Source organism: Mauremys reevesii, linkage group 15 (genome assembly GCF_016161935.1).
Source record: "Mauremys reevesii isolate NIE-2019 linkage group 15, ASM1616193v1, whole genome shotgun sequence".
Classification (NCBI taxonomy): domain Eukaryota; kingdom Metazoa; phylum Chordata; order Testudines; family Geoemydidae; genus Mauremys; species Mauremys reevesii.
In genome coordinates this window covers 19205487-19232554 of record NC_052637.1, presented here as the reverse complement: position 1 = coordinate 19232554, position 27068 = coordinate 19205487, and the positions used below count along the sequence as shown (strand labels likewise).

Genomic DNA, 27068 nt, shown 5'->3' with positions numbered 1-27068 from the left:
GGTGACCCCCTCTTAGTTATTGTGGTTTGGGTTTTCCCAACAGGGAAAAGCCTTGGACTAAGCTGACGCTGGGGGGGAGGGGTGGACAGAGGAAAGGCCCAGGGAGGACAGCCTTAAGCAGCCTTAGTTGCTAGACTACTGGTAGCTCAAAGGGCCCTGAGTCAGAGCCTGGTGGAGTGGGAAGGCCTGGACTCCCTTCCCCACAACCCACTTGGCAATCAGGAGTTGCAGCTGTGACCACTAGGCCATACTCCCCAAGTGAGGACCATTTATCTTCTCTTTTCCAAACTAAACATATCCAATTCCTTCCATGTTTGCTCATATGGCTTGCATTCCATCCCTTTGATCATCTTTGTCATTCATCTCTGGATCCTTTCAAGTTTCTCTAACTCCTTTCTATACATTGGTGACCAAAATTGGACACAGTACTCCAGCTGAGGTCTAAACAGCACAGAGTAAAGTAGTACTATCACCTCCCTTGACTTTCATGCTATGCCTCTGTTTATACAACTCAATATTGTACTTTCTTTTTTTTTTGCAGCATTGCATTGTTGACTCATTGTCTTCTCTGAGGAAGTGAGAGCTGCTGTATTGGCAAAAACTCCAGAATCAGTGGAAGCAGTTGCAGAAGTAGCTGGCTTGTACATACAAGTGAGACTATTCAGGGAGCGGAGCATAAGTCCTAAAGGGAAGGGCAAAAACCTGAGAGCAGTAAATCCACACCACCCCAGTACCAGTTTCCTCCCAATTACTGGATCCAACCCCAGAGGAAGGCCCAAGAAACTGTTACTTATATGAGTCCCTTGATCACATGAAAAGGCAGTGCCCTAAGTAAGGGGATCCAAATTCACTCACTGATCTGTGCAGGTTAATGCAGCTACCTTTAGGCAGAGACTTCAGTGGTGGCAGAAAGAGTTCTGGGTAGCTTTATCAGGCGAGACAGACAAGGAATTTATTAAAAAGGCCCAGGTACACAGTAAACTGTGCCCAGTGTGGTAAGACACTGGTACTCAGATTTCCCTGGTCAGGAGAATGATATGGTTCCCAGGGGAGGAGGTAAAACCACTAGCTTCAGGATCATCTAAACCAGGGTGCCTCTGGCCTGCATCAAACCAGAGTGGGGAGGTCTAAGCGGTACTTTTCAAGTGGGAGCATTTAATATACCTGCTGATGTGTTGGTTGGAAATGACATAATATCATTGCCTAAAGCTGTTAACATTGTGACCTGTAACTAAAGAGAATATGTCCCTGAGTTTACAGAGGTAAATCTCTGACAAGGGAAAGGTAGATGATGGAGGAGGAGAAGCTTCTGCCCCCTTATTAGCAGAAAATAGCAATGTGCCTTAAAAGAAAGGGGAGGAATCTTCCCCCACCTGTAACATCTCTCCAGGCAAGCCAGAGCTGAACAGTTTGCTGCAGAGAAAAATGCAGTCCCCTCTCTAGATAGCATAAGGGAAATTGTTCACAGTAAGGCCCCAGATACAGTGAACAGGGGAAGGTTCTTTATAGAAGAGGGTAGGCTGTGCCAGAAGGAAATTCTGGGGAACCCTGCAAACAATTTTGATTGTGCCCTCAAAACATTGTGTGGAGTTAATTTCATTAGTCTAAGAGTGTGGTTTTGCACATCATTTGGGAACAGAGGACATATGAAATGTTAAAGAAAAAATTGTATTGGCCCAATATTCAAAATCAGATAAAGGAATACTGCTGGACTTCTGACTCATGTCAGAAGCAGAGAAAAGCCTGTATGGCACTGCAAGACTCCCTTGAACCTCCTGTCAACAATCAAAGAAGAATTTTGGGGATGGCCATGGATATTATAGGACTGTTAACCCATCCAACCCAAGGGGTAAAGAAATATTTATTAGTCATGGTGGATTTTCCCACCAGGTACCCAGAGGCACTGCCCTGTATAATGTAGAGGCCAAAGCAATGGCTATGTCACTGTTCTCTCCATTTAACAGAGTAGGTTTCCCAAGAGATTTTGTCATATCATGGGTCAAATTTCATATCCCATCTATTTAGTGAGTTATGGAAGCCATTAAAATCCACCCCATATCATCCAGTGATGAACAGTTCAATGGGACTCTAAAATCTATGTTAAAAATGTATGTCAACAGAAAGGAGAGTGACAGATGTAATGTTACCCTTACTTGTTATTACCTATTTGCTTATTGGGTGGAGCCTCAAGATGCCACAGGTTTTGCCCCATTTGACCTCGTGTATGGTAGAAAAATCAGAGGGCCACTAGATCTCATCAGAGACTCCTGGGAAGGTGGCACTGAGGCAAAGGGGGAACCAGTGGCTGCAAATGTTAGGGAAGATTTAAAGACTATGATGGGAATGCTCACAAAAACGAAGTAGCTCTGAAAGAATGGTGTGGCCACAGTACTTGGGACTGATCATTTGATGTGGGAGATTTGGGGCTGTTGTTACTCCTTGTAAAAATGTACAAAATGCAAAACTCACGGGAGGCTCCTTTTGAGGACATGGAAAAGGTTAATGATGCTACCTACGATATACAAAGGGCCTACTGCAAGGTTATTCCACAGACTGTGAATGTAAACAGATTTTAACTAGAAATGTATCTAAGTGCTGTGCGTTAAGTGGAGTGGTTATCCTGAGTTAAAACTAATAAGCTGGTGTGTACTATTTCTTTGGGGATAGCAAAGCTGAGACTTCTGAGTCTTCAGTGGATGAGGGGATGGGCAGTCCAGAAGGACACTTTGATGACTCAGGGATTGATGTGTGCCTATTGCTAATCTATAGAGAGAAAGCAAGGCCTGTGGAGGCCTGGAAGGTAATGCTCGTGTATTGTTGTCCTCACTGGAGGCTTTTAGGAACAAATTAGAGAAACACCTGTCAGGGATGGTCTAGATTTACTTGGCCATTCCTTCTAGCCTAACCAAAAGAAGGCTGAGGGGGGGATATGATTGCTCTTTATAAATATATCAGAGGGATTAATATTAGGGAGGGAGAGGAATTATTTAAGATTAGTACCAATGTGAACACAAGAACAAATGGATATAAACTGGACACTAGGAAGTTTAGACTTGAAATTAGATGAAGGTTTCTAACCATTAGAGGAGTGAAGTTCTGGAACAGCCTTCCAAGGGGAGTAGTGGGGACAAAAGACATATCTGGCTTCAAGACTAAGCTTGATAAGTTTATGGAGGGGATGGTATGATGGGATAGCCTAATTTTTGCAATTAATTTGGCAATTGATCTTTGATTATCAGCAGGTAAGTATGCCCAATGGTGATGAGATGGGATGTTAGATGGGGTGGGATCTGAGTTACTACAGAGAATTCTTTCCTGGGTGCTGGCTGGTGAGTCTTGCCCACATGCTCAGGGTTTAACTAATCGCCATATTTGGGGTTGGGAAGGAATTTTCCTCCAGGGCAGATTGGCAGAGGCTCTGGAGGTTTTTCGCCTTCCTCTGCAGCATGGGGCACGGGTCACCTGCTGGAGGATTCTCTGCACCTTGAGGTCTTCAAACTACATTTGAGGACTTCAATAACTCAGACATAGGCTAAGGGTTTGCTACAGGAGTGGATGGGTGAGATTCTGTGGCCTGCATTGTGCAGGAGGTCAGACTAGATGATCATAATGGTCCCTTCTGACCTTAAAGTCTATGAGTCTGTGAGCACAAGGAAATGGAGTAGATGATCTCTGTAGTTTCTTTCCAGCCCTACATTTCTATGATTCTATGAGCCCAGGTCTAGGGGACAGGTCCATGGAGCAGCTGGAGTGTTGTGTTGCCTGTGAGCCTGCACTGCACATAAGGATTGGCTACAGTCCAAAGGGAAGGAGGTGCCTTTTTTGTGACTAAGGTGCAGAACGGGGTGTCTGTACCAAAGTGGGATGCTCTACTGAAATCAATTTGCCAGCACTGCCCTAACATCTTGCTTCTGCAAAGTTAGTGATGAATTCATAGAAAGAAAAACCCTTACACCAAATAAACAATGAAAGAAAAAACAACTGATTTCACTGACTCTTCAAGTGCACGTGTCCCGTTGGACATTAGTGTTTGTTGTACATGTCCCCTCCTCCATTTCAGTGTTTATTACTCTCACTCCATTTTGTAGATTCTTTGGGGCAGGGACTGTGTCTTTACATCAAGTGACCACTGCACTTTGGTTCTCATTATCATCTGAGCCAGAATATAATTTCTTGGAAAGATAAAAATAGACAATCACATCTGTATAATATATAAACAAAAGATAAAATAATCCTTACTGTAATGGAAAATAATATTGGCCCTCGGATGATCCACCAGATTCCCATATGGTTATTTATGTCCCAGCACCTAGGATTAATTTAAAGTATAATTATATTAGATTCATAGAAACAATTTAATTTAGATTTTAAAAAATCACATTAAAATGTTAAAGGGTATTTGACAAGATTTATTTTTTTTATTTGCTATTCCTTAGAAACAATAGACTGAAACCAAAAGATCATAAGAACATAAGAACGGCCATACTGGATCAGACCAAAGGTCCATCTACCCCAATATCCTGACTTCTGACAGTGGCCAATGCCAGGTGCCCCAGAGGGAATGAAGAGAACAGGCAATCAAGTGATCCATCCTCCGTTGCCCATTCCCAGCTCCTCACAAACAAAGGCTAGGGACACTATTCCCACCCATCCTGGCTAATAGCCATTGATGGACCTATCCTCCATGAATTTATCTAGTTCTTTTTTGAACCATGTTACAGTCCTGGCCTTCACAACATCCTCTGGCAAAGATTTCCACAGGTTGATTGTGCGTTGTATGGAAAAAATACTTTTGTTTGTTTTAAACCTGCTGCCTATTCGTTTTATTTGGTGACTCCTAGTTCTTGTGCTATGAGAAGGAGTAAATAACACTTCCTTATTTACTTTCTCCACACCAGTCATGATTTTATAGACCTCTATCATATCCCCCCTTAGTTGTCTTTTTTCCAAGCTGAAAAGTCCCACTCTTATTAATCTCTCCTCATTTGCCAGATGTTCCATGCTCTTAATCATTTTTATTGCCCTTTTCTGAAATCTTTCCAATTCTAATATGTCTTTTTTGAGATGAGGTGACCACATCTGCATGCAGTATTCAAGATAAGGGCGTACCATGTATTTATATAGAGGCAATATGATATTTTCTCTCTTATTATCTATCCCTTTCTTAATGATTCCCAACATTCTGTTCGCTTTTTTGACTGCCGCTGCACATTGAGTGGATGTTTTCAGAGAACTATTCACAATGACTCCAAGATCTTTCTTGAGTGATAATAGCTAATTTGACCCCATCATTTAATATGTATAGTTGGGATTATGTTTTCCAATATGCATTACTTTGCATTTATCAACACTGAATTTCATCTGCCATTTTGTTGCCCAGTCACCCAGTTTTGAGAGATCCTTTTGTAGCTCTTCATAGTCTGCCTGGGACTTAACTATCTTGAGTAGTTTTGTATCATCTGCAAATTTTGCCATCTCACTGTTTACTCCATTCCAGATCAGTTATGAATACGTTGAATAGGACTGGGCCCAGTACAGACCCCTCGGGAACAGCACTATTTACCTCTTTCCATTCTGAAAACTGACCATTATTCCTGCCCTTTGTTTCCTATCCTTTAACTAGTTCGCAATCCATGAGAGGACCTTCCCTTGTTGGGTTGAATTTTTGTCAGCCTTCAGTGTGAGGAAAGATCTGGAATAAAAGCCTTTTCCTCCCTACTGGAACTTCCTCAATATTCCTTTTCTTCAGAAGAGAACCCACTTCCTCCATGAGCAGTGTCACAGGAGAGAGGATCACTGAAGGATTATGGGAAGGGGGTTTGTAGGCAACACAGACTAGAACTGAATACTGCAACCATTCTCAATATCATCAGCTCCCTTTCCAAGTCGGTGGTTATTCCACAACATGTCACCAGGAAACAGAACAACCAGATGGTCTCCAAAGGGCAGGGAATTTGAAGGGGAAGAGAGGGAAGCAAAATGAAAGACTAGTGCTGTCAGGTCACTCCATCAAACCTGAGGTCTACCACTGATGACAATGGCTGACTTCCTGAGAAACTATATCTCTGATGACCTCCCTTGTTATTTTGTTGCTTATTACACTCTAGATGAGACTGAGATTGAAGCTTCTAGTAATAAAAATAATCCAGGGCAGCTAAGGAATAAGGGATACTGGCACTGGTACCTGAAGGATGGAGGAAAGTTGGATCTCTCCTTTTGTGCACAGGAACATGGCAAAAGTCATAAGGACTGTATGGATCTTTTTTTCCCTCAGTCTTTTCAGGACTTTTTGGTATTGGCAGTGAATATCACATCCCCATCAAAGGGAAGATTTTTGGCCTTTGATTGTGCCTCCAAGAAGAGAGCCCATGAACTGATGCCCATTGACACAACTCTCACTGCTCTGTCATGAGTCAGAAAGATCATTGATCCACCCTGCTGATTGCCTTGGTCCCAGATCCTTCCTGATCTCATCTACAGGTCTGCAATGGGAAACTTTCAGATCCCTTGTTTATTTCAGAGCCACTGAAACTATGGGTTTGGAATAGCTGTGAGGAAAAAATATGGGCAACCCCGGTGGGGTACCTGATATAAAGTTTATCAAAAGTCCTTGACTAGTTCAATAGTCTCTCATTAACTGAGAGAAATATTTGCCCTCACTAGATTGCAGGAAGTGTATTGAATGGCATGTCATAGACGCATCGACTTTAAGGCCAGAAGGGACTATCAGTCATCTAGTCTGACCTCCTGCACATCACAGGCCATAGAACCTCATACTGTAATAGACCCATAGCCTCTTGCTGAGTTACTGAAATCCTCAAATCTTGATTTAAAGATTTCAAGTGACAGTAAATACACCATTTACTCTAGTTCAAACCAGCAAGTGAACCATGCCCCATGCTGCAGAAGGTGGCGAACCCCCACCTCAATCTCCCCCCCCGCCCGTGTCTCTGCCAGTCTGACCTGGGGGACAATTCCTTCTCAAATACAAATATGGTGACTAGTTAGCCCTGGAGCATGTGGGTGAGACCCACCAGCCAGACACCTGGGAAAGAATTCTCCGTAATAGTTCAGATGGGGAGGGATCTGAGTTATCATCAGTTCCAGCCACAGAGGCAACAATTATACACAGTGGTTCTTGGAAATGTCTAAAGTTATTAGGAAGACACAGTATAGATACCAGGGCTATCCTTAGCTGAGGAGAAAGATGCTGAGGTGGCCTGGCAAGTGAGAGGGGATTCTGCATCATAATGTGACATAGGTGTTGTTGAGGTGGCCTGGTACCTATGAGGGCACTCTGCATCATCTGCTGCTCTAAGATCATCTGGACTGAAAGCAGTTTCTCCATGGTTGATCTAGGCAGAGACGGTTTTGGAGGAAAGGAGTGCTTGTCTGGAGGGGTCCTTGGCAGAGAGAGGAGTGAAGCTGAGTTGAGACAGCAATGTTGCTGGGAACACGTGGTAAGGAATTCATGTTGAGCCAAATCTTGTTAAATTTAGCAACTAGAAAGTGTTTTATCTTTATTTCTCTGTGTATAGCTCCTTTTGAGCATCTTACTCCTAGTAATGAGAAAGAAGGAGTCTGACAAGAGAGCCATGTTGTGCAGGAATTAGAGGAGATCCTGAATGAAATTCCTGCAGTGAGATGACTTAGTACTGGAGCTTCAGTGGGAACTAGCAGAGAAGGAGGAATTATGGACTGAAGCACTTCAGTTCTGAGAACTGTCCAGGTGGACGTTTGTGATTGAAAGCACCCCTGTATTCACACCTTACACACCATTGCAATAATCTTGGTACAAAATATGCCTTGTGAGGTGTCCTCTGAAAAAGAATAACTTGCTGGTCAATAATATCATGGTGAAATGTATGTAGCAACATTATATGTAAAGTTATGATGTTGTAAGCACATGTCCAAATCCACAAAATCCTGACTAGGCAAAAGTTATTAAACAGGTCTATCCTAACCCACGGAATGTGTGTTTATCTCAATTTACATATAAGTAGTAAACAGGGTCCTTGAGACAGCAAGAGGGGGAAATGGCAGGAGACAAGACAAATCCACATTTCAGCAAACACAGGGGAGAAGAGAGAGCATGCAGCCACCTTCCACACCAAACTCCACATCACCTTCTTTACTGTTTGAATAAACTTTGCTTTGAGGGGTAATCCTCAGAAGAATCCACTTCAAAGGGTGACTGGGCTACAAAAATGAGGCACAAAAGCACCCAAGGGATCTCTCCCAATCCCATCCTATTTTTTTTCACCTAAGAAGACAAAGGAACCAGCCCATTGACTCTGGGTGTGATCCTGACCTGAGAATATGGTCAGCAATGTTGCTGGGAATATGTGGTAAGGAATTCATGTTGAAGCAAATCTAGCTTGTTAAGTTTAGCTACTAGAAAGTGTTTTATTTCTATTTCTCTTGTAACCATTCCTGATTTCAATGCCTTATACTTGTACGCACTTAAAATCTCTCTCTCTAGTTAAATAAACTTGTTTTATGTTTAATATAAAGTAATCCAGTGTTGTGTTTAAACTGGACTGTTTAACTCCATTTAAAGTAACAAATTGTTTAATATTGACCCCTTACAGGACAATATCTGAACTGCCCAGGAGAGGGCTGGACAGTGCAGACTACATGAAAATCTGGGATTGGGAGTGTGTTGAGGCACCTTGCAATAGTAGCCAAGACTGGTGCAAACCAGAGTGTGACTGGAGTATTTTTGACAGGCTGCTGGGTCAGAGCTTCTGGGTCAGAGCTGTAGGTGTACACAAAAACTTCGGGTGTCACCTGCATGCTTGTAGGCTGTTTGTGAGTGACCCAGGTTGGGAGCCACAATGGCAAAGCACTGTTAGGCACCAGGTTATGGGCCAGGTGGTGACACAACCTCTCATTGGTCTGGATTGCACCCTGAAACGTGACAGCCTCAAATTCCATTCTACAGGGCTGGCCTTAAGCACGGGCGAAGAGGGTGAAGGCCCAGAGTGCCATTATAAATGGGACACCTCCAGAGCAGGGGTGGCCTTCCCACTGCTGCTCTGCTGGTGTCTGCAGCCCCACAGCTCCTGTCTGCTGTGCAGAAGGGGACAGGGAGAGGAGGGGCGCTGATGTCAGGGTGTCCCCTGCTCCCCACCCATGTACTCCATCTCTGAAGAGTGGGGTAGGGGGACAGGGCTCACCAAGAGAGGGATGGAACTGCTGGTGGTGGCTACTGCTGTGTTTGAAGGAGCTTTCCTTCAGACTGGTGAGTGCTGCTTTCTTAAAAGGGGCAGTGCATGGTCTCTCAGGCCTGGTCTACACTAGGACTTTAATTCGAATTTAGCAGCGTTAATTCGAATTAACCACGCACCCGTCCACACCAGGAAGCCATTTAATTCGACCTAGAGGGCTCTTTAGTTTGAATTCGGTACTCCACCCCGACGAGGGGAGTAGCGCTAAATTCGACATGGCTATGTCGAATTAGGCTAGGTGTGGATGCAAATCGAACTTACTAGCTCCGGGAGCTATCCCACACTGCACCACTCTGTTGATGCTCTGGACAGCAGTCCGAGCTTGGATGCTCTGACCAGCCACACAGGAAAAGTCCCGGGAAAATTTGAATTCCTTTTCCTGTCTGGACAGTTAGAATCCCATTTCGTGGTTGGACATCGGGGCGAGCTCAGCAGCACCGGCAGCGATGCAGAGCTCTCCAGCAGAGGAGTTCATGTAATCTCTGAATAGAAAGAGGGACCCAGCATAGACTGACCGGGAAGTCTTGGATCTGATCGGTGTGTGGGGCGAGGAGTCTGTGCTTTCGGAGCTGTGCTTCAAAAAATGGAATGCAAAGACCTACGAGAAGGTCTCCAAAGCCATGACAGACAGAGGATACAGCCGGGATGCAACGCAGCGCCGCGTGAAAATCAAGGACCCCAGACAAGGCTACCAAAAAATCAAAGCGGCAAACGGACGCTACGGAGCCTGCCACCACTGCCCCACCAGTGACCACGGACTCTGACGATGGGACAGTGTCGACGGCCAGTTCCTCGGCGATGTTCGCGGACGGGGAAGATGAGGAAGGGTTTGTGGAGGATGAGGCAGGCGACAGCGCTTACAACGCTGGTTTCCCCGACAGCCAGGATCTCTTCGTCACCGTCACGGAGATCCCCTACCAACCGTCCCCGGCCATTAACCCGGATCCTGAATCAGGGGAAGGAGCAGTTGGTAAGTGCTTTAACCATGTAAACTTTTATTCTTAATATAACAGGAATCTGAAGTATGTGAAAAGGAGGTCTCTCTATATATGGGGATAGAACAGAAATCCTCCTGGGAGATCTCCACGAAGCTCTCCTGGAGGTAATCGAAAAGCCTCCGCAGGAGGTTCTTGGGGAGAGCTGCCTTATTGGGTGCTCCGTGGTAGCACACTTTTCCGCGCGAGGCTTTCATGAGGGCCCTGGTTTGTGCTGGCTTTCACGCAGCATGCGCTCTCTATCTCCTTCAGTGACCGTCCTCAGGGTGATCTCGCTCGGAGACTCCTGCATCTAATTAGGGGAATTACTGTAATGTTACGCCTGGTCCAAAGTATTTTTAAAAAATCTCCGGACAGACGGCATAGCAGAGACTCAGCACGCTGCTGCGTGACGAGCGTAACGGAAAGCCAAAGAATCAAATGGACGCTCATGGAGGGAGAGGGGACTGAGGACGCAAGGTATCCCACAGTTCCTGCTGTCTCCGAAAAGCATTTGCATTCTTGGCTGAGCTCCAAATGCTTCTAGGGTCAAACACAGTGTCCGCGGTGGGTCAGGGCATAGCTCGGCAATTTACGCACCCCCTCCCCCCCCCCAGAAGTGAAAGGGAAAACAATCCTCTGACTCTTTTACATGTCACCGTATCTTTACTGAATGCTGCAGATAGATGCGATGCTGCAGCACTCAACACCGACATCCTCACTCCCCCCCCGCCATGGGTGGCTGACGGTACAATATGACTGATATCCATCGTCATCATCAGCCTATTGGCACATGGGGCAGTGCAAAAGGACTGGTAACCATGCGTACTAGCATCAGTGAGGTCGATCAAGGGCGCCTGGCCCTAATTTTTCCTGGTAGATGGTGCAGTATGGCTGGTAACCGTCTTCATCATAGCAACAGGGGGCTAAGCTTCATCAGCCCCCACCCTTCATGTGTAAAGAAAAGATTCAATTGCCCCTGGACTAGCAGCAGGATGCTGGGCTCCTCTCCTCCACACTCCTTAATGTCCTATCTGGACTATCATAGCAACTGGAGGCTGCCTTCCACTCATTTCTCACTAACAAGTCACTGTGTCTTATTCCTGCATTCTTTATTACTTCATCACACAAGAGGGGGGGACAATGCTATGGTAGCCCAGGAAGGCTGGGGAAGAATGGAATGAACAGGTGGGGTTGTTGCAGGAGCACCCCCTGTGAATAGCATACAGCTCATAATCTATGCAGGATATGACACAGAGCAGCTGTGCTCTCTGGTTCTCTGATACAGTGGTTCTCTAGTACACTTGCCCATATTCTAGGCAGGACTGATTCTATTTTTAGATACCAAAAAGGAGGGATTGACTCAGGGAGTCATTCCCAATTTTAACTTTAGCCCCTGGCTAAGAGCAGCCAGGGGCACTTATGACAGCAGCAAATGGTGCAGTGCAAAAGGACTGGTAACCATGCCCATCTTATTACCAATTTATGGTATGGTAGATGGTACAGTATGGCTGGTAACCATCTCTGCTGTCATGCAAAAGCAAAAGCATGCTGCTGTGTAGCGCTGCTGGACCGCCTCTGTCAGCGGCATCTAGTACACATACGGTGACAGGCACAAAAGGCAAAACAGGCTCCATGGTTTCCACGCTGTGGCGTCTGCCAGGGCAATCCAGGGAAAACGGGCTTGAAATGATTGTCTGCTGTAGCTTTCCCGGAGGAAGGGATGACTGACGACATTTACCCAGAACCACCCGCGAAAATGGTTTTTGCCCCCTCAGGCACTGGGATCTCAACCCAGAATTCACAGAGACAGACTAGACTGTGTTCATTGTTCGCAAAAATTTATCTTTGCAAGGAATTCACTCCCTTTTTCCCATCACACAGCTTCGACTGTCTCCAGACCTGCCACAGCATCCCCCTCACAGAGGCTGGCAAAGATTAGGCGGTGAAAGAAAAAGACACGGGACAAGATGTTCGCTGAACTTATGGGGTGCTCCCGAGACGAGGCGGACCAGCAGAGCCAGTGGAGGGAGACCCTCTCTCTGTACCAGCGCTCACACAGCGAACGGGAGGAGAGGTGGCGTGAGGAAGACAAGCAGGCGACTGAAACGCTGCTTGGACTAGTGAGGGAGCAAACGGACACGCTCAGGCGCCTTGTGGATGTTCTGCAGGACCTCAGGCAAGAGGACAGAGCCCCCCTGCAGTGTATCTGCAACCGCCCTCCCCCGCCACAAAGTCCCATACCCCCCTCACCCAAAATAACCAGAAGGAGGGGCGCCAGAGGCCGTGTAAACTGTCACTGCACCCCAGCAGAGTGCTCAAGTACCCAAAAGCTCTCATACCCTAAATTTTGAGAAGTCCTTTCCTTCCCGCCTCACCCAAGCCCCCATCCCAGTTTCATCCCCTAACTGTCTAGTTGATAATAAAAAATACTTTTCTGTTAATTACTGTTTCCGTCATGTTCTTTTAGAGGAGACTGTGTTTGAAGGGGGGGAAGGGGGTTGGTAATTTGACAGGACAATCACCTTTACCAGGGTACAGACATGGGGGCAGGATCAGCAGCAGGTCACACACACACTGCAGTCAGTATGCACCCTGGTCGGTATGGGAGGTGGTTTGCAGGTTCTGTGTGGGTGGGGGAGTACGTGACTTTGTAGCGGGGGAGGGGGGTTACAGATCTCATGCAACGGTCCCTGTCCTGGACCACAGAGCCACGCAGCAGAGGAATCTGTATCCGTCCTCCCCCGCCAAAAGGCCACATAGCCCCCGCACACAGAGTCCCAAAAAGGAGGGATGGCAGGCTCCGTTGAAACATCCAGTCCGGCACTGCAGACCACTCTGGGAGCAGGAGCCTGTCATTCCTCGAGTTTACAGGTGGTCTTTACATCACTGCACACCCTACCCAGCACAGTCCGTGTCCCAGTTTCAACCCTGTAACGCAAAGTCATCAATAAAGAAACCTTTGTAAAGTTAAAGTGGAACATGTATTTTAGTTTTAAATGTGTGTTGGAAGTTGGGGAAGCGGGGTGGGTGGGGTATGTAACTGCAGATGATAGTCAACAGTCACTTGGTAAAGAAACAGGGGCAGGTTCAGCTTCTCTGTAAAGAAACTGAACAGTCACAGGTCACGCTGCTCACTGCTCGCTGGTACTTGAAGAATTCCTTGTCGCTGTGCAAGGCGCCTGCACAGAGCTTCACGAGCCAGGGCATTAGCGGGTAGGCTGGGTCCCCAACGATCACTATAGGCATCTGCACATCCCCAAGACTTATTTTGTGGTCCGGGAAGAAACTACCTTCCTGCAGGCGTCTAAACAGACCAGAGTTCCTGAAAACACACACGTCATGAACTTTGCCTGGCCACCCAACGTTGATGTTGGTAAAACGTCCCCCATGGTCCACCAGTGCTCGCAGCACCATTGAAAAGTAGCCCTATTTCTCAGCACCTGACTGTGGAAGAGGTGGACGATAAGGTGCGAGGAGTTGAGAACGGCCATAACTGCAGCGGGATCCGTGCTCAAAGTGCTGTGGCGCCCGCGCTGTCACTGAGCAGAAAAGTGCACGAACAGATTGCCCGCAGGCGCTTTCAGGGAAGGAGGGAGGGAGGGCGTGATTGACGGTTCAATGATGACAGTTACCCAAAACCACCCTCGACACATTTTTCCCCCCAGCATGCATTGGGGGGAAATCCCAGAATTCCAATGGGCAGCGGGGAGTGCAGGAACTGTGGGATAGCTTCCCACAGTGCACCGCTTCCAAAGTCGACACTGGCCCCGTTACTGTGGACTTACACAGTCGAACTAGTGTATTTAGTGTGGATACACAACTTCGACTTCATAAGGTCGATTCCACAAATTCGAATTAAGTTGATTCGAAATAGGCTTGTAGTGTAGACATACCCTCACACACTCCCACAGCTCACACTCTATCTCTTTTACACTCACCTCCAACACATACTTATGTAGTTGTTACTTGTAGGTACTTCCTGCAATGCACATATATTCTCTGTAATTTTATTTTTTCAAAGTGCCTGTTTTAGTTTTTTGACTGGTCTATGTATTTCATTATTTTATTTCTCTCTCATGCTTACATTTAATTCTTTGAGTAGTAATTTCTAAAATGCCTAACCTGTCCTGGCTGCAGTAATTATCATTATTACTTTATTGTGCTTTGTGATTCATTATATTCATAATTCATCCCTGGCTGGAGTTGGTCCTGCTTTGAGTGGGGGTTGGACCAGATGACCTCCTGATATCTCTTCCAAACCTGATATTCTATGATTTAAAGTGGTACGATCAAATAATAGTATCCTTCTAGAATGTAACTTTAGCTTGTACTAACCTTAGCAGTGCCAGTTTAAAAAACATTAGCTAAACACATAACTTTACATACAGGGCAGATGAAAGTTTCTTATTTTCAAATTGTATTTTTAGTTAGATCTGTAGAATAACTTAAAATTTGCATGAAAATAAATGCATTTCCAACTATGATACCAATAGCAAGGATGGAGTCAAATGTTAGTGAGTCACGCACATGATTGTGATCAGTAAACATAAATGCCAAAATAATTAAAAAAATAAATTCCCTGTCTTAATAAAAGAGAAAAAACCTTAATCACATATGTTAAAATTATGTTTTTAGTAAAAAAACAAATGACTAAAATAGAGTAGATAATGGCAGTTACACAGTGTATGTCTGCTAGAGAAAGTAAGATTTTAAGCAGATTTTATTTATTTTTATTTATCTCTACTAAAAATAGTGTACAAAGTATCAAACGTGTGTTTCTGATATCTGTGTTAAAGCTCCAGAGCTGATACCTCAAGGCTTGGGATTGGGAATATCTTGTTGTATTATCTCCTGATTGTTCTAAATTTACATATAAACTTTAAGCGTGGCTTTAACTGGAGTTTGCATATTTTTTTTTCTGTAAAAGCAGTATTTTTTTTTCTGTAAAAGCAGTATTTTTATAACAATTAGAGTGCTCCTGTCAGCTAATTCCTAAGTTATTGGCAAAAAACCCTAGAGTTTTCAGGTGCCTAAGTAGTCCCTGGAATAATGAGTAAAGTTTCCTCCCATCCCCCATAATCTGAAATGGTGCCCCAGTGAGTCAGGCGTGGCCAGAGGGCTGCAGGAGGGCCTTGGCTCTGCCAAGATGTAGCCCACGTGTGACAGTGTGACGCCTACCTTGAGTCACATGCCAAGCATCAGGTACCACAAGCCACAACAGCAGCACAGAAGTAAGGGTGACAATACACCATATACCATGCCACCCTTACTTCTATGCTACTGTTGGCAGTGGCATTGCCTTCAAGTTGGGCACCTGCCCAGCACCTGCCAGTATCAGGCCACCCTGCCAGTGCTTAATTTGTGCTGGGGCTGAGTTCTGGAATCTCTTTCAAAACAAATTAAACACTGGGGAAGGCAGCGGGGCCCAGAGGTGATGGGGAGGGAGGGGAAAGCCCAGGGAACCCATGGAGGCCAGGAGTGATGGGGCGGCGGGGCGCCAAAATACAAGTTCGCCCAGGGTGCCATTTTCCCTAAGTCCGGTCCTGCCATCCCAGATGGCTTTGAAAATAAAGTGGGCAGCTCCCAGATCAGATACTCTCCACATAGAACATCTCCCCTTCTACTGCAAGAAGGGCTCCCTCTTAGAATCTCTCTGAGGGAGGAAAATCATACTATTCAGCTCAGGCAGGGCAATGCTGACCAAAAGTACGGGGAACTCTATGGCCTCTGAGGAACTGAGCAGTACCTAGAGCACGGAGACTCTGGAAGCACAGGTTCTGGCACTGACCCCATAATTTCCGTTTCTTTTTCTTTTTGGTAGGCTCGGGATCTGTGGCCTGTGCCTGCTGATTGGCCCATTTTCTTTTTCCCTGCCTTTGAGGAATGAGGCAAGCAGGGCTGAAGTCTCCATGCAGGAGGTCTGCCTCACTGTATTTGAACAGCCAGTACCAATATCTGAGGATAGAGAATCTCTCTGGAGTATTGGCCTTACAGAGGGTCCTGCATTGGCAGAGGTCTCCAGTCCTAAGCCTCTGGTACTGAAGGAAATGTTGGCACTGCAGAGGTGGTATTGAAAGTTTCTGGTTGTCCTGAAACCTCAGATATGGGTATGGGTATGGGTATGGTATGGGTATCATATCCTGGAATAATAGAGGGCACACAGTGCAGCTCTGGAACCCTGACTTCTTAAAGACAAGATTGGCCATAACTCACCAAGCTGGACCAGCTTGACTCCAGAGCTGCATCCAACTTAAATGCAAGAGTGTAATAAGAAAAGCCAAAGAGGAGTTTGAAGAACGGCTAGCCAAAAACTCCAAAGGTAATAACAAAATGTTTTTTAAGTACATCAGAAGCAGGAAGCCTGCTATACAACCAGTGGGGCCCCTTGATGATCAAAATTCAAAAGGAGCGCTTAAAGACGATAAAGTCATTGCGGAGAAACTAAATGGATTCTTTGCTTCAGTCTTCACGGCTGAGGATGTTAGGGAGATTCCCAAACCTGAGCTGGCTTTTGTAGGTGACAAATCTGAGGAACTGTCACAGATTGAAGTGTCACTAGAGGAGGTTTTGGAATTAATTGATAAACTCAACATTAACAAGTCACCGGGACCAGATGGCATTCACCCAAGAGTTCTGAAAGAACTCAAATGTGAAGTTGCGGAACTATTAACTAAGGTTTGTAACCTGTCCTTTAAATCGGCTTCGGTACCCAACGATTGGAAGTTAGCTAATGTAACACCAATATTTAAAAAGGGCTCTAGAGGTGATCCTGGCAATTACAGACCGGTAAGTCTAACATCGGTACCGGGCAAATTAGTTGAAACAATAGTAAAGAATAAAATTGTCAGACACATAGAAAAACATAAACTCTTGAGCAATAGTCAACATGGTTTCTGTAAAGGGAAATCGTGTCTTACTAATCTATTAGAGTTCTTTGAAGGGGTCAACAAACATGTGGACAAGGGGGATCCGGTGGACATAGTGTACTTAGATTTCCAGAAAGCCTTTGACAAGGTCCCTCACCAAAGGCTCTTACGTAAATTAAGCTGTCATGGGATAAAAGGAAAGGTCCTTTCATGGATTGAGAACTGGTTAAAGGACAGGGAACAAAGGGTAGGAATTAATGGTAAATTCTCAGAATGGAGAGGGGTAACTAGTGGTGTTCCCCAAGGGTCAGTCCTAGGACCAATCCTATTCAATTTATTCATAAATGATCTGGAGAAAGGGGTAAACAGTGAGGTGGCAAAGTTTGCAGATGATACTAAACTACTCAAGATAGTTAAGACCAAAGCAGATTGTGAAGAACTTCAAAAAGATCTCACAAAACTAAGTGATTGGGCAACAAAATGGCAAATGAAATTTAATGTGGATAAATGTAAAGTAATGCACATTGGAAAAAATAACCCTAACTATACATACAACATGATGGGGGCTAATTTAGCTACAATGAGTCAGGAAAAAGATCTTGGAGTTATCGTGGATAGATCTCTGAAGATGTCCACGCAGTGTGCAGAGGCGGTCAAAAAAGCAAACAGGATGTTAGGAATCATTAAAAAGGGGATAGAGAATAAGACTGAGAATATATTATTGCCCTTATATAAATCCATGGTACGCCCACATCTCGAATACTGTGTACAGATGTGGTCTCCTCACCTCAAAAAAGATATTCTAGCACAAGAAAAGGTTCAGAAAAGAGCAACTAAAATGATTAGGGGTTTAGAGAGGGTCCCATATGAGGAAAGATTAAAGAGGCTAGGACTCTTCAGTTTGGAAAAGAGAAGACTAAGGGGGGACATGATAGAGGTCTATAAAATCATGAGTGATGTTGAGAAAGTGGATAAGGAAAAGTTATTTACTTATTCCCATAATACAAGAACTAGGGGTCACCAAATGAAATTAATAGGCAGCAGGTTTAAAACAAATAAAAGGAAGTTCTTCTTCACGCAGTGCACAGTCAACTTGTGGAACTCCTTACCTGAGGAGGTTGTGAAGGCTAGGACTATAACAATGTTTAAAAGGGGACTGGATAAATTCATGGTGGCTAAGTCCATAAATGGCTATTAGCCAGGATGGGTAAGAATGGTGTCCCTAGCCTCTGTTCGTCAGAGGATGGAGATGGATGGCAGGAGAGAGATCAAGAAGTGGGTATTCACCCACGAAAGCTCATGCTGCAAAACATCTGTTAGTCTATAAGGTGCCACAGGATTCTTTGCTGCTTCTACAGAACCAGACTAACACGGCTACCCCTCTGATACTTGACACTTGATCATTGCCTGTTAGGTTCACTCCCTCAGGGGCACCTGGCATTGGCCACTGTCGGTAGACAGATACTGGGCTAGATGGACCTTTGGTCTGACCCGGTACGGCCCTTCTTATGTTCTTATGTTCTTATGTAGAGTGCACAGCAATATGCCAAATCTGACCTGAACTCTAAAAAGTGCAGAAAAACTAAAAACTATTAATAAAAACCACTAAAAACAATTAGGGCTGTCAAGCAATTAAAAATATTAATCACAATTAATGGTGTAATTAAAATCATTAATCATGCTGTTAAACAATAATAGAATACCATTTATTTAAATATTTTCTAAATTTTTGAATATATTGATTTCAATTGCAACACAGAATACAAAATGGGCAGTGCTCACTGTATCTATATAGAAAATATATTTTACAAATATTTGTACTGTAAAAAACAAAAGAAATAGTAAGGAGTCTGGTGGCACATTAAAGGCTAACACATTTATTTGGGCATAAGCTTTCATTCATAAAAAACCTCACTTCTTCAGATGCATGGAGTGAAGAAGTGAGGTTTTTTACCCATGAATTCTTATGCCCAAATAAATCTGTTAGTCTTTAAGGTGCCAACGGACTCCTTGTTGTTTTTGTGGCCACAGACTAACATGGCTACCCCGATAAAAGAAATAGTATTTTTAATCCTCCCATTACAAGTACTGTAGTGCAATCTCTTTATCATGAAAGTTGAACTTATAAATGTAGAATTACGTAAAAAAAACTGCATTCAAAAATAAAACAATGTAAAACTTTTGAGCATACAAGTCCACTCAGTCCTACTCCTTGTTCAGCCAATTGTTCAGACAAACAAGTTAGTTTACATATGTAGGAGATAATGCTGCCCACCTCTTGTTTATAATGTCTCCTGAAAATGAGAACAGGCATTCGCATGGCACTGTCGTAGCCAGTGTTCTAAGATATTTACATGCCAGATGAGTTAAAGATTTCATATGTTACTCCATGCTTCAACCACCATTCCAGAGGACATGAGTCCATGCTGATGATGGGTTCTGCTTGATAACAATCCAAAACAGTGTGGACCAATGCATGTTCATTTTCATCATCTGAGTCAGATGCCACCAGCAGAAGACTTCTGAAAGCATGCTCCACACCTCATCCCTCTCAGATTTTGGAAGGCATGTCAGATTCTTAAACCTTGTTTCGAGTGCTGTATCTATCTTTAGAAATCTCACACTGGTACCTTCTTTGCATTTTGTCAAATCTGCAGTGAAAGTGTTCTTAAATGAACAACATGTTCTGGGTCATCATTCGAGACTGCTATAACATGAAATATATGGCAGAATGTGGGTAAAACAGAGCAGGACACATACAATTCTCTCCCAAGGAGTTCAGTCACAAATTTAACACATTTTTTCTTAACAAGCCTCATCAGCATGGAAGCGTGTCCTCTGGAATGGTGGCCGAAGCATGAAGGGGCATACGAATGTTTAGCATATCTGGCATGTAAATACCTTGCAATGTTGGCTACAAAAATGCCACGTGAATGCTTGTTCTCATTTTCAGGTGACATTGTAAATAAGAAGCGGGCAGAATTATCTACAATAAATGTAAACAAACTTTGTCTTAGTGGCTGACTGAACAAGAAGTAGGACTGAGTGCACTTGTAGGCTTTTAAGTTTTACATTGTTTTGTTTTTTATTGCAGTTATGTAACAAAAAAAAACCCTCCATTTGTAAGTTGCACTTTCATGATAAAAAGATTGCACTACAGTGCTTGTATGAGGTGAATTGAAAAATGCTATTTCTTTTATCATTTTACAGTGCAAATATTTGTAATCATAAATAATATAAAGTGAGCAGTGTACACTTTGTATTTTGTGTTATAATTGAATTCAATATATTTAAAAATGTAGAAAACATCCAAAATTATTTAATAAATTTCAATTGGTAGTCTATTTTTTAACAGTGCGATTAAAACTGTGATTAATTGCGATTAATTTTTTTCAGTTAATCGCGTGAGTTAACTGTGATTAATCGATAGCCCTAAAATCGATTTAACTAGAAATATAAGTAACTATTTTAAAGACAGGCTAATGTCTGGCTAGAATCAGACCCTGGGCTCAGGTAGAAAGTTTCCTCGAACTGCTGCTAACCACTGACACAAAGGAACTGCCTGAGAGCCACACCTCCTTTACAAAATGCCCAAAGACACTGAACATCTGACACTTGAGCAGCTCGCAAAGGACACAACTTTGCTAGATGTTTTCCAAGTTCATGGCTCTGTGAACACTTTATTCCAAGAATGAGAACATGCATAGTCCACCTCAAAGATGAACACTGGAAGGAGAGGAGTCTTTTAGCTGATAAAAAATGTACTGCAGCACCTGCAGATTTGCCCTTGTCAGTGTTAAACTGGAGGAATTGTTCATCCTAGTCTCTGAAATTGTGCTTGGTGAATGGTGCAATAGGGGAAATAAACTCAATAACCTGTGACCTGTTCTGTACTCCACATCCAAGTATCACATTCAAAACTGGGAAATGGTGGACTGAAGTATGATCCTCAGAATAGGTACTTAGTCTTCCAGCTGGCTGGTGAGATGAAGCCAGCAGGGAGACTAAGGGAGTTTGCCACCAGAGGAAGGCAGGAAGGTAGGGCTTGTCCCTTTTAATCCTTAATTGCAGGTACTTTACAAGGAAGAACCCACAATGGGAGGAAAATGGTGTGTTGCCAACACCACTGCTGGCTCTTCCTCTGCCTGCACCTGTGGGGACCCCTTCCAGACAGGCACCCTGGCCTGGGAAGCTTTCATCCAGGCAAGTCTTGATTTGCTAGGAATGCTGCCTTCAAAACATCATTTTCAACAAATGTTTTTGTTTGAAAAATGTTGCCCAGCTGCAAATTTTAAAAAAAACTTAAGGAAACTGTCAGCCAAAAGCTTTGTATGTCTGGAGGTAAGGCATATCCAGAGAGAAATAATAGATCATATGCTAAAATAGACAAAAACTAAACAAAACTGGAAAATCACTTAAAATATTAATAGAAGATTTCATAAGCAATTATACCGAAAAGCATACTGCCCAGAATGGAGACCACAATCTATGAAAATTCTTTCAAAAATTTTTTAAAATACTCATTTTAAAGGAAAAATCTAAGAATTTATGTTGTACACTGTCATAATGTTTAATGTTATGTAAGAATTATTTCTGGGATTCTCAAAATAGCCTAATGGAGTTAGGTTCCTAACTTGTAACTGATTCTAATGGGTTCCTAAGTTGCTTAGAACGTTTGAAAATTTTACTCGTACTCCACAAATTCATGAACAGAAGGATAACATGCTGAAACCCATCACTCATCAGTGTTCATGAACAAACTTTGCAACTCGGGGGTTGGACTAGATGACCTCCTGAGGTCCCTTCCAACCCTGATATTCTATGATTCTATGAACTCATATATCTCAGTAATCTTATCCACAAATGTGACTTAAACTATAACCACGATGCTGATAATATACAAGTGTACCTTTCCAGCTAGAACCAATGTCCCTCCAACCAAACAAACCATCTCCTGCGAGTGCCCACTTGCAATCTGAAACTCAACATGGCCAAAATGGAACTGCTGATCTTTGCCCGCAGACCCACTCCTTTCCCTGCTTTCTCTATCATGATGGACAACACCACCATCCTTCCTTTCATTTAGGCCCATAATTTTGGCACTCTCTTTCACTCTTTTGACCCATTCAACTAGCCATGTCTAAATTTTGATGCCTCTTCCTGGAAAACATCTCCAGGATCCGGTCTTCCTTCTCTGCCCACATGGACAAAACTCTTGATCATCTCTCACCTTGACTACTGCAAGCTCCATCTCCCTGTCTTGATGTTATAAAGTTGGGAAATGCCCACAGCCAGCCTTTCAGTAGAGACAAAGGAGCACCCATCACCAGCCAGATGGGCGTTGATGGCCTATCAAGAAAGAATCCACTATCCCAGAGGCTCCTTAAAGAAGGCACATATGCAATGGAGACTGCTTGACCAATGGGGAATGTCTGACTCCCATGTACACAGCAAGGATCTTTCTAGTAGCTGGAAGAAGTTATAAAAAGGGAGACGATAACATCATCTCTTGGCCTCTCCCTTTCCCACCCCTTGCCATCTCAACACCTGGAAGAACATCTGGAAGGAAAAGACTTTGAATGAGGGACTTTGGTTCCAGGCTGGAAAGGGGTCTAGTCTGTATATTGAGGAACTGTAAGCTGACTGTTACATCTGTTAGGGTGAGAAATTGTTTGATTAGAATTTTGCTTAGGCTGTTTAAGTTAGAATTTAGACTGCAAATTTATTTTATTTCTTAGGTAGCCAACTCTGATCTCTATGCCTGCTGCTTATAATCACTTAAAATCTATCTTTCTGTAGTTAGTGAATCTATTTTATATTTTACCTAAACCAGTGTGGTTTTGGTTGAAGTGCTTGGGAAATCCCAGCTCAGATTACAAAGGCTGGTGTATGTCCGTTTCACACTGAGGGAGTGGTGAACTACACAGTGAACTTGCACAGGAGCCTTGAGCAGTGTACGATGGTACAGTTCTGGGGTGCAAAGCTGGGGAGCTGTGGGGGACTGGCTAGAGCCTCTCCATTGAAGGTTCATGAGTGGCTGGGAGATTATTCATGTAACTCACTTGGGTGTGTCCCTCCCTGCAGATATCTGTGTAAGTGCAATGCCTGTCAGAGACCTGTAGCTTAACATTAGCATCACAGTGTGAGAGGGATAGTCCTCCAGGTGGAACCCCATGGAACCCTCACAATGCTATATCTCAAACTGAAGTTATGGACTTCATGGAGGAGTCACTGGCTGGAATTCTCTCTGACCCATGTTATGTAGGAAATCAGACTAGGTGATCATAATGGTGCCTTCTGGCCTTAAATCTATGAATCTATGAAAATACATTCAAAGTGCTCCTGCTAAGATCATCTTCCTGGCCCATCATTCGGAATATGTCATAAGAACACAGAATTGGACATGACTTCCTTGGTCATCGAGTCCAGTCCCCACCTATCAAAGGCAACCATGTCACTCTTGTCTTTAAATTCCCCCACTTGCCCCCTCTTTCACGACAAACACAAGTCCTTCACAATTTAGACCTCTCCTCCTATCTTTTCTGATGCCGTCTTACAAAGTTGACTCTTGCCTTCCTCCACCAATGATCCCAGGCTCCATCACCTCATTCTCTGATAATCCCTTTTGTGACTTTTTAAAGGCTGCCCCTTACACATGGGGAAAGCTCTCAGTCACAACCTATAAACCTTGTCATCCTTTGCATCCCTGCTCGAAACTCACCTCTGCTGTAGTGCATACAGGAAAGTAAAACTGGATAATGGTTAGGCAAGTGGGAAGCTGTGATCACTGCTCCTGACTGGCTAAGAATTACACATTGTACTTGTTAGTGTCTCTGTTATCCTCAACCAACTTGCTTGCTTGTCTCATGAACCTGTTTCTTGTCTTCTAGACTTTTGGGGGATATGGACAGTCATTTGCCATCTGTTTGGAAAGCTCCCAGCCCAATGGCGCCATAACCAAGGGTGCCTCTTGTTGCTGCTGCAGTATAAGTTAAATCATAGCAATAATAATATTCCAGACAATGTTGTCCATGTACTGTAAATACACTCTGCTATTGTGTATAGAAGCCTCATAAACACTGGAAGTGATATGATAGAAATTGAAGGAAAAGAGCAAAGGCTAGTGTGGCGAGTGCTTTCTTTCACTTTAATATTACAGCTGCCATTGTCTACAATATAATTAAAACCCCGATGAAGGGAAGATTGGAGTTTGGCAATAATATGTTCACTATACAAACACATTGATTTAAAAAAAAATAGAGATGTTAGCCACAGTCTGTGAACTTCTTATTCTCTCAGAAAAATTACTGCATTTAAAGGTAACAAATCTTTAAAAGCAGAGAAAGGATAATGAAAGCCCTTATTTGTATGAATAATAAATAACTTAAAAACTGGCTTTGGGAAAATAAATAAGGATTGAAGAAATGAAGATTATAGGATGGTGTCACTACAAGGACAGAGGTTAAGGTTGTTTTGGTGGAGCATTTGCTTATGAAAGTGATGGATTGTGCACCTGTGTAGAAATGGTCTGGGTGAAGATTGTGCTTTCTATAAACTATTGAATCATTGCTGTGTCTGACATTATTGCAGATTTTCTCATTTCCAAATGCTTGGTTTGTGGTTGTTACGCATAAACAAACTTAATGTCATAGGTTTTTCCCCCACTTGGAGCTGTTGGGTTCCAAGATGGGGACCTGCATGGACTCCCCTAAACTAAAATCCTAGTTTAGATGTGGTTCTCGCTGCCATCAGTCAGTTTAAAGTATCTGACACACTCCCTGTTCCCCCAAGAACTCTCCCTGGGGAACACAGATCCAAACACCTTGAATCTCAACACAAAGGGAAGCAGCCCACTTCCCCCCTCCCTCTCTCCTAGCCACTCTGGAGAGATACACACCGATTGAACTCCGTGAATCAAACCCAGGAGGAACTCACTCTTCCCCCCTCCCCTTCCCTTGAATCTCCACAAGAGAAGGAATTAACCAAGTCCAAAGAAAAGAAAAGAATTTATTAAAAGAACAAAAAAAGAAAGTACACTATCTCTGTCATACCAGGATGCAAAAATACAGGGTCTAACTTATAAAAACTGGAGAGACTTCCCCTCCCTCCTCCTCAGCATAATCAAAGTAACAGCAAACAGGAATAAAGAATTTTCTCCAGCAAACACACAATTGCAAATGTAGAAATCAAATTATAAGACTAATCCGCCTTTCTAATTAATACTCGCTATTGGATAGTAGGAACTACTCCAGGAGAACTTGGAGACATGTCTGGCCTCTCTTAGATCCAAAGAGAGAACACAGAGCAAACAAGGAACACAGACAAAGGCTTCCCTCCACAGAGATTTGAAAAAATCCTGTCCCCTGATTGGTCCTCTGGTCAGGTGTTTCTCAGGTTACTGAGCTTGTTAACCCTTTCCAGGTAAAAGAGACCTTAACCCTGATCTGTTTATTTATGACACTTAACCATTGCAAAATACGGTGTTTTTGTCTTTTACCATGAAAGCTTGGTTGTGATTCTAGTTAAGGTTTAGTTCAGTATTGCCATTAAAGCAGACATGCAGCCATTTTGAAATGTATGAAGTACGTGGCATATTCTTCCCAAAATTACAGCACTTACTCTTTGAGTCCAGAATAAATTTTCTGAGAATTTACAAGTCAGTCCATGAATTAGTTTTTGAGTTAAAATTAATTTTAGAAATGGATCTTTTAATAAATGTAACACCTCCCTCCAGAACATTTTTGTTCTGAATGATTTTAATAAGGGGATAATGCAGACCCTTCATACTTCGCATATAATTGACATCTCATGGTTTGACTACTTTTGAAGAATTTTCTTGAGGGCTAGTGATCATATATGTCATTCTTTATATTGGAACTTTTTCAAAATGGCAGCCCTCTCCCACTGTTTTCAATAAGACTCAAACCAAATACTGCTTTCAGGGAAGAAGATGTCCCCATTCTTCAAGATGGTCTGCACCTCCCACTGTTCCCAATGGGATAAAGCCAAACTTCCCTAATAGATGATATTAGTGCCCTCTGCTGTTAAAGGTGTGCAGGAAAAGTAGCATGTCTGTGCATACTAACTTATAAACAATCCAAAAACCCATTAAAACAAACAAATCAATCTTATAAGATCATCTTTATATAGTAACTTACCCTGTGTCTTCCAATTTTGATCTGGCTATTCCCCAGGGGGCCACAAACAGAACTGGAATAACTGTTGGAAAGAAAAAAGGAAAATTAGAACCAGGTTTGTAAAATGTTCAGTACAAAACACAGACATGTTACTGCTGTGCTTGATGATCCTACATATAATGATTTTCATTCTTTTCAGGATCATTGTGACCCTTAGAAATCCCTAGTGCCAACTGACAGAGTTCATTACGCTGTATCAGCAATGCCTGTTATGTCTGACAAGATTACTATTCCTAACACACTGTTTTGATAATAGTCATCCATACAAAGTGTCTTGTAAGGTATCAAATGAAAGATGGTGACACACTAATCATTAAGATCATTGTGAAATATATGTACTGACATTATATAAGGAGTTATGTATACCTACTGAAAATATGTTTTAAAATCTGTAACAAGGCAGAGCTGACAAACAGGAATTCTAACAGATAAAGCATGTCTTGGATATAAATGAAGGATTGAAAGTCAGTACAATGGAAGCTGCATCAGCATACAGAACCAATGGGGGATGCAAAATCAACAGGGAAGACTACACTAAAGAACAAACAACTGGGGTTCACTTCAAAGGGCTATAGCTGCGGGACAAGTAAGACATTCTGTGATCCTTTCATGGAAGAAACTCATGGAAAGGTATGGGATGTTCATGACAGCTTTGATCCTAGTTTTGACTGAAAACCAACAGCTCTGTCAAAGACTAAATCTTTGGGAGAAAATCTACTTTATTAAATAGAAAAGGTAACCATTAAAAAGTGTAGCTCTAGAATTGTGTTTTATGTTTTGTTTATATGTGTAAACATT

General features: G+C 43.2%; 1 protein-coding gene and 1 long non-coding RNA gene across 2 annotated transcripts in view; one reads left to right on the top strand and one right to left on the bottom strand.

Moving 5' to 3' along the window:
* Window positions 1–27068, bottom strand: part of GLP2R (glucagon like peptide 2 receptor) — a 135418-nt gene that overhangs the window by 38638 nt on the left and 69712 nt on the right. Inside the window, exons 8-9 of the mRNA XM_039501579.1 lie at window positions 26232–26292; window positions 4240–4309 (exon numbers count right to left, since the gene is read on the bottom strand). Of these exons, the coding sequence (XP_039357513.1) occupies window positions 4240–4309; window positions 26232–26292 (131 nt within the window). The remainder of the gene's footprint in view (window positions 1–4239; window positions 4310–26231; window positions 26293–27068) is intronic.
* LOC120383430 lies at window positions 568–8222 on the top strand. The gene is made up of 3 exons (XR_005588473.1): window positions 568–651; window positions 7360–7460; window positions 8001–8222. It is a non-coding gene; the product is annotated as an uncharacterized LOC120383430 (long non-coding RNA).